The sequence below is a fragment of the Teleopsis dalmanni genome, chromosome 1 (assembly GCF_002237135.1).
Source record: "Teleopsis dalmanni isolate 2A chromosome 1, ASM223713v2, whole genome shotgun sequence".
In the NCBI taxonomy this organism is placed as follows: Eukaryota; Metazoa; Arthropoda; class Insecta; order Diptera; family Diopsidae; genus Teleopsis; species Teleopsis dalmanni.
Window position 1 is genome coordinate 113,516,787 of NC_051846.1, and position 8,814 is coordinate 113,525,600.

Consider the following 8,814-nt stretch of genomic DNA (forward strand, 5'->3'; position numbering starts at 1 on the left):
ATTTTCAGTGTAAATTTAAGAGTTTGGAGGTAGAGCCAGAGAATATCGCACAATAAGTGAGTTCACATGATATAAATGATGTAACTTTGTGCAAAAATTTTATTGGTTAGACAACTTAAGCATATTGCGTAGAGATAAAATGTAACTGTTTTCTAGTTTTGATCTCATTAACAACCACAGAATAAAGAATAAGATTTTATTTCTACACCCCATTTATTGGAATATAGCAGTGAATTGTCTAATTGTTTTTGTAGTTTTTAGGAAGAACTGCAACAATGAACGGTGTAATTAGCGAATGTAGCTATCATGTTTTTTTCTGAGGATGAAATAGGTATATCTGTCATACCTGTATAAAAGATATAAAGGTCCCAGTATCTGCCTTGTGGCAGTATTTGTATTTCGGATATTTATACTTTATTTAGTCCATTTTTTTTTTTGTATTTCCAGAGAGTTCACTTTAGTGTTTGACATACAAATTCCTGCCACTAATAAAACTGCCTATTATCCGATAGTAGTTTTGCGGTAGTTGATATTTTAACTTGCATAAAGGACTATTACTTTATGCTATATGCTGTGAAATACCTTTGCAAATTTGAATTTCTTAGTGTTAGAATTTACGAAAATCAATCATCCTTCATAGTGACCATCTGTAATTATTTTGTTTTTCCCAAGTAAGGAGTATTAGTCGGATAGTGAAGGTAATTTAGGCATTTTCAAGACCTAGACTTAATGCACTATGCATGTTTTCAAATGAAAACATTATTTCTATTTTAAAGGCAACACATTCAAGTCACGTTTTTGTAACTTTCCTTAAGCATAAGAGTTGGTAAAATATCCGAAATTAGCTCCATAGCAAACTTTGATGTCAAGGAAGATGTATATGATGCATCCAGAAAGTTTTAGGGTACGAATCTTATAGTTTTTAAAAAATTCATAAATCTTTCACAGCATATAATTTAGTTATTTAGTAATCCTTCAAGGTAAATAGTTATTGTAAAACGCTATTCTAAAACTTATTCATCATCTATTTTTATTAGGAAGTCTCACAAATCGTCTACATGTGCAATAATAAATTTCATAAAGGACCTCATAAATATGTTTATAAAACGCTTAAAATTTATCTTAGGATTTAAATATATAAAACTTCAAGGTAAATTATTTTAAAGAATTGGAATCCCCGCACTAGCATCAAAACAGTTTAATCAAGTTTTTAAAATCTTTAAATAATTTTTACAACTTACCTGGGTAAATGTCGTTCGATGTCTTCGCCTCGCCGGCGTCGGACAGGATGCTGTGGTTGGAGTATGGCCAGCATGTTGGCTTAATGAAGACAAACCGCTTCCGGGTGAAGTAATACCGGAGGAAACTGTTGACAGACCACTGTTTGGTTCGGGTTTGAGTTTCTTAAATGCCCCTTCCGCTGTGAATTAAACAAAACCAAGAAATGGCACAATGATAAAAAGGATGAAATTTTAAAAAATCAATAAAAAACAAACTCAAACAATTATATTTTAAATTCGAATCAAGTTTTGCGCTTAACGTTTACCTGCAAATTGTTATGCAGAAAGCGTTTAACAATTCTTAACTCTGTTGACCCTAAAATTATGAATAATTAGGATAACCACACTGCGGCCACAAGCCAAACAAAAAATCAACATTAGATTACAGTAGTAAAGTGAAAAGTAAGAGACGAACAAGGTGAATAATGGACTAAATTGCGTCGTTTCGGTGGCGGTGTTGTCATCCACAAGTGAATGGCTCACCTTGTTGATGTCATCGGAGTTAGCTACCTTGTGTACTTTTGACATTCATAAGAAAGGTTCAAGTGACGACATGAATTTGCAACACTGGCAGGATAATTTATGCAAATTTCGCATTAATCGAGGTGAAATTTTGTCATATTAGAATTCATCCCAAATACAATATTCATGTGCTTTTATGCACGCGTACGCCAAACCTTGGATCTGAGGAGCCTTGTTTAAAAGCGATAAAATATTCTAAATTAGATTATCTCGGACTACAAATAGCAGCTTCGAATGTTGAAGCTTAAAATTTATTCCAAACACTAATAAGATAGTCCCACTTTTTTCATTAAGCAATTAAACACTTATTAAATCTTAATTGTCATAATAATAATAAATACATAAACAATAAAATTATGACATTAAATAATTTAGAATAAAATATATGGTAAATTCAAGTTAATAAGTAATAATCAGTGATTTTTATTTGAGAGTATTTTGTGTATTTTCTTCCTAAACGAGAGGTTGCAGATTCCGGATCCAAATTCAGTAACATAGTATGTTAAGTGTATCTGGCGAAAAAAAATTTGGGTATATAAATATTTATAATGCAAAAGACTTTGAGTAAATATATGTATAGATATCTGAACACCTTAAACTTCATAAGTTATTAAACTATTCTACTCCACTGCTTTGGAGTAGGAACAATGGTTCCTATAAATTATTGGAAAAGTTCGAAAATGGGTCAAAATTAAAATTTGATGACTATATCTGCACATCTATTTAGAATATTTAGATTATCCTAAATTCAAAGTTGGGGCGATTCTTTTTTAACCGCCAAAGAATGTGACCTCGATTTCAAAAACATCTTAATCATAAAACAGATCTATAGTATTTTTTGGAATACCTAAATTTTATGTTTTGGTTTTGAAAATCTTTAATATTCACTAATAATCATATAATGTGGGTGAATTGCAAAAAAATTTTTGGAACATTTGTTCCTTTTTATTAAATCAAGAATTATTGTATATATTCGATGAAACGAATATATATCCTTTGTAAATAGGACTGAAACGTGTGTAAATAATTACACTGTTATCCATTAAAAATAATTTGCATTCTCAATATATACTCAGTATATGTATTGAAAGCAGTCAAATTAATAAAAGAGTGAATATCGATTTATATTAGTGGTATTCAGACGTATCTCGGTAACGCAGTATTCGGTAATGTGAAAATATGATGAACTTCTCGGTTAAGTTGTGAAATTGAACCGCCACAACACTTGATTTCTTTTCTAGTTGGCTTATCTAACATAAATACAAGAAAATGGCAAGAAAAATAAATATTTTACAAAACTAAATTAAATGAAACCAAATTACAGAGCAAGTCGGAATACCCATATTGTTAGATAAACTGGCATAACGATTGATTTAAAAAAACTACAACAGCGAAAAAACTGAATTTTTAGCTGGTCATACAGCTCTTTCGGATAGCGCTCAATATTTATCACCACTGATATTTGAAAAGATTTATAGGTTTGACTATCCATATATAATCTTCTGATTATAGTGTAACAAGTGTAAGGAATCGAGTTCTTGGAAATTCGAACTGTGGAGTCTTATGTTAACACACAAAACCAACCTTAACTTAATTAAACAATAAAAAACAGCTGGGACCCATACACGCCACCTTATGGAACATCGGTTTGTATTGTCAATTAATGGCATTACTTTCCAATGTCGCAAAATACCTGTATTCAATAATTTATTTTCAATTTTATTGACAAACCCCTTCATGCCAGGCTTTTGCGATGAATAAAACAACTTTACTTAATTCAAAAAAATAGAAATTCAATAAAATTTTTTTTCCATCAAACTTCAAACAACTTTGAAATGACGTTGCAAATGAGTAATCTGCATCAACGTCGTCAATAGATTAAATTGGAAAAATTCACACGAAAACCGCTGGCAAATCCATGAGATACAAATCTTTTGACCCAATTATAACTGGGTGAATGAGGAATAATTCGCCAATTATCCAGTGGAATATCTTAATTTAAAATTAAAAATTAGCAAAAATTAGTTTACCAAAAATGCATTACAGGATAAATAGATTCAGTGATGTGTACTTATCTCGATACTATCTATCTAAATACTACATACATATACTTCAGGCGTAAGGAAAAGGCAAATAAACTTATTGTTATGTTATTTTTTCATTTCAAACCAAGAAATTATTTTACCAACACCTTTATCTGATAAACTCATTTAAACATTTAGGGAATATTTAATGTGGATGCTTTGAAGCATTTTCCATGCATCATGGAAAAGCGCTTCAGCAATTATAAAACAGAATTCCGATACTACAGTTACGAGTATGAGTTATAAGGATAAATCAAGTTAAAGTGCAAATTTTAAATTTTATTACATGAAAAACACTTGTTTATTTTTTCTTAAACATAACATATATGAAAGCATGTTCGGGTTCCAGAACCATTTATCATTATAAGGAGAAGTAAAAGTCGAGGGGAGTTAACAAGAAATATTGCCAAATAAAAGACTATCCATAAAGGATGTACGAATACATTAATACAGTCGAATCGTTTGGCTGTCCCTTCGCAATCACTTCGCGACTCATGCTATAAAGATTCTACGAATTCCGATTTTTATGAAATGATATATACTCATTTCATAAAAATCGGAATTCGCATATAAACTATAATATATAAAAATATTATATATATACTATAAATTATAATTTTTTTAATTATTCAACTGTAAACAACAGGTTTAATGCAGGAACAATATTTACAAATTTACTTGGTACTTAAAAACAGAATAAAAAAAATGGTTCTTAAAAAACTGCTTATTGTAAAATAGGATATTATTTCTGTTATATTCTTTATAACTAAACGAAGTGACATTTTCACCGTCAAATTGAATATAGTTTTAGTTTTCTGGCATGCTTCAATAAAAAAATAATAAAGTATCGATTAGTAAGTAAAGAAACATTTTTTAAGGCTGCGTTACATTGCATGCGAATTTTGTCTTGCGTGTTCGTACATATGTTTTCTCATGCGAACACATCGCATGTTGCGGTTATATTGCTTGTGAATTGACGGTTCTGTTTTGTTTGTTTTGAGGACTAAATGGATAGTGAAGATGAATTATATTTAGCGAAAAATTCGTTAAGTCATTTACTAATTTAAAATAACAAAAGATGAATTTAGGAGCATGATTTTTATTCTTAAAGGTATAAAAATGGAGAGTTTGTCTATTCCTCAAACAAAATAAACAAAGCAAATCGCAATCCATTTCCTAAAACTAGTGTATATTTACAAATTTATTTTGACACACACCTCTCAATATGACCATTTACACCTTCGATTATGCACGAACATATGAATTTTGAACAAAATATTTTGTTTAATCAAATATTCGCATGAGAAAGACAAGGCGTCGCGCGAATAATTCTTAGCAACCGTAATCACTCAAATAGGATGACATATGGTACATATGATTTGTTCGTAAGAACAAGCAAGACAAATTTCGCATGCAATGTAACCACAGTCTAATTCAATGATCAGGCTATAATAGTTTCGAAATATCGTAAATTGACCAAAGTAGATTCAGAGGAAGATTTTATGTAAACTTATACACAGAAGTCACACAGTAACTTATACACAGTAATATATGATTCGACAAAAAAACAAAAACCAAAAAAGCGATACTATTCAATTCTCGTAAAAAGCTATATCATATTTCAATATTTATTATTATAAAGAATAGTTAAGTCAGAAATTAGATATTCGGAATGTCGCGAGTCTCCTGTTGGAAATTTATATGAAATTTATATTTCATTTATCGTAATTTGATTGGGAACGCTTAAATATACTATGCATGCCATACACGTATTAATGCATATATTTAATTCTAGGTCTGGGCAATGAAAGGGGCCTCACAAATCTAAATTTGGCGACGGTTTCAATAAATTTGGGTACAATGATTAGCACAACTGTTGACGATAAAACAAACACTCATTCAAAAGCGAATTTGTCAACGACATCTCTTGCTTATTATAAAGCATAAAAAGTATTTTGGGCGTCGATGAATCCAAACTTGCTCCAAAACAGCTCTAAAGCGAGTTTATGTCTAGAAATCAGTCAACAACGCTTTTGTATAAGCTTTTTGGAATGCAAAGATAAAATTAAAAATATTTTTAATCAAATCAATGCAGCTCTTAACGCGACTCTACTCAACAGGTTCAGCTCCTTCTGACTTTTAACTATCCTCTGACCTCAAACAATATTCCACATGAAAATGATAAGATCTTTTAATTGGAATAAGTGGGTAAAATTGGTGGATATTGTACTGAAAGATAATATCATTTTTACAACTAAAAATAACATTTCTTTTCTAACTTAAAAAATTTTTTTTTATGTTTTACAAGCAAATAATGAATAATATAATGAGAGCATCTATATTCCATTAATATATAAACGTTAACAACTTAACAGTACAAATGTAATAGAAATCACTTTAAGGAGGAGGTGAAGGAGTAATCCAGAATCTAAAATTGAGCGACAAAAACTAAGAAATAAAAGGAAGCATTATTCTTCCAATCAAAAAATTTTATGTGAACTTTGTTCTGATTGTGAAAGAATCCAATATTACAGAACCATAAGAAGATCAAAAGAGCTAAATATCGTTGATTATATCCGCAAATCTTCCAAATATTCTTCGACTTCAGACTAATGGTTATCACTACAATTCCAATACAAATCATTGGTATATATTTTTGTCTATGTGGGAGGACATTTTTCGTAAGTGTAAAGTACTGCAAAAATATACAATAAAACAATAAAACTATATAGCAGAAATCAACAGTTCTTTATAAATTAAAAATTAAATAAATTGAAGAAAACATGCATATTTATTAAAAGTCCTCCAGGCATAAATCTTATCAAGTTTTTTTTAGTGGTACATTTGTCATACGCAGATAATATTTTATAAACATTTTTTAAAAAACCAGGGTGAATGATGGTTCCTAATCAAAAAGAATTTGTGAGACGTAGGAGTTTAGGAATTGCGAGTAGAAATATTTCTATATTCTATTATATTTCTATATACACATATTATCAGTTTGTCTTACTGCCTCACCCTCCCCCCGTCCGTTTGTTTATAGGCAAACTGATTTCTTACTTTTGGAGCTAATCTAAATTTACACAAAAATTTGTAGATTCAAACGAATTCAAGTAGCCAAATAGGCGAATAAGGTTAACTGGCTAAATTAGCGCTGACTGAAGTCAAAAATCAAATGCGAAATAAAATAAATAATCAAAATAAAATACTTAAGTAAATAATGAATGAATTGCAGCACAATTATTTGTGTGAAGAACACTGAAGTTTCCACTCATATATTTTAGGATTTTCTGAAAACATTTTCAAAAATAACCAATTAAGGTTAGAGAAGGGACAACAAAGTAAACAATTTCTCCATTTAGCATTTCCAACAAAATTTTAGCCCTAAATGTGAAATAAGTTAACACCTTCAGTTAATCTTCAAAGCGTGAGCTCACTATTGTGTCTTGGATAATAGGAGCACAAATCACCAACTGATTTGAAGGGTGACAGCTCCTATAAACAATGAAACAAATTTTCGATTTAAAGGACATACTGTAAAATAGAACATATCCAAAGCAGTTGGTCATTTCGAAAGGCAAAGAAAACAACAATGGATGAGAAGCAAATATTACATTCTACCCTTCTGCAAGCGGGTTAACCTTTTGTGTAATGTGCGCAAATGGATGTATGTAAATACAATAAATTTAATTCAACAAAAAAGTAAGTATGCATATATGGAGGAACGTACACGTAAGTAGATAATTACCGGATATCGTGTGATCCGACAATCGTGTTGGTGGTGTATGCGCGGGTGTATGATGATGGGAGGAAGAATCCATTCCAGGTGTGGGTAGACCAGAATATAGTGAACTGAAATCCTCTGGTGTGCTACTGCACTTTCGTTGATGATTAAGTGAATTCTTATCAATTGAACGCGAGTCCTGCACAGCCGAGGTTGCTAAACCTAGCAATCTATTTTCATGCGAAGAAGTTATACCCATTAACCTATTATCCTGAAATGACATAAATTTGGTCTCTTGCCCAACGCCTCCATGCTGCATATTTGCGTGATCTTCCAAAAGACCTTGTTGTAAGCCTAAAAGCCCGCCAACTAAGTTTGGACGCAGCTCATCCATAGTTAGCTTACTTTGGCCACAAGCGCCGGTGGAGAAGTTAAGTTGACGACTAAAAATAGCTGGAAAAATGTTAAACTGCTGAGAATCTGCACTAGATTGTGGGCTTAGCCCCAAATTTGGTGGAGCGACGTGTGGGAGTGTTGTAGTTGTAGCACTAGCAACTGCAGCTGCGGTAGCAATATTTTGAGAATTATTATGACCAGCCGATACTGGTCCGTTTCCTATAACAATGGAAGAAACTGAACTTGAAGCAGCTACACTGCCACCTGAAGCACTGCCGTTACTTGCAGTTAATCCGACTGAAGTGGGAGTATGTAATTGTTGTTGCGGTGTTACTGTTGGTTGCTGGGATATTGGGCCTACTTGCTGAAGACCTGCAGTGTTAGTTGGTGTACTTCCGTGACCAGAAGGATGTGAAGCGTTGACAGAGTTGTTGTGATGTGGATGAAGTACAGGATGCGATAATGTATGATGTGAGTGGGTATGAATATGATTTTGAAGAGGATGGCTGCTGCTATTGCCGACGACTCCACCACCACCGGAACCAGGGCCGCCGGCACAACTGTGTTGTTTGAAATCCAATTTGTGGCCGGCGTAAAAACGCGAATCGATATACGTTTTGAAAAAATCAATTGTATTAACCACTAAGAAATGTAGGAGAGAAATTAATCACTTCTTAACACTAGGTATCTATTAGAATAAGACCGGAAGTTTGAAAAATGTTTTTTTAGCTATATACAGCACCACTTTTCCTCTATTTGCTATAAGGTGCGCGAATGCCGATTACTGAATTGTGATTCGAACTGCCGG

The 8,814-nt window shown here is 32.0% G+C and overlaps 1 protein-coding gene across 1 annotated transcript; it reads right to left on the reverse strand.

Annotated features, from left to right (window-relative positions):
* Positions 1 to 1,155: 1,155 nt before the first annotated feature.
* Positions 1,156 to 8,004, reverse strand: LOC119665592. Its single transcript, XM_038074817.1, has 3 exons — positions 7,635 to 8,004; positions 1,242 to 1,420; positions 1,156 to 1,182 (listed from the first exon to the last, which is right to left on the reverse strand). The coding sequence occupies exons 1-3, from the start codon at positions 8,002 to 8,004 to the stop codon at positions 1,156 to 1,158; spliced, it is 576 nt and encodes a 191-aa protein (XP_037930745.1).
* Positions 8,005 to 8,814: the final 810 nt, after the last annotated feature.

What these genes read in the sequence shown, in the direction of transcription:
- LOC119665592 (XM_038074817.1), bottom strand. Translation starts at nt 8,004, where the DNA reads ATGGATGAGCTGCGTCCAAACTTAGTTGGCGGGCTTTTAGGCTTACAA. An exon ending in GTCGGATCACACGATATCCG is followed by an intron (nt 1,421 to 7,634) that starts GTAATTATCTAC and finishes TTTAATTCACAG; the next exon opens with CGGAAGGGGCATTTAAGAAA. An exon ending in ATCGAACGACATTTACCCAG is followed by an intron (nt 1,183 to 1,241) that starts GTAAGTTGTAAA and finishes TTTTGATGCTAG; the next exon opens with TGCGGGGATTCCAATTCTTT.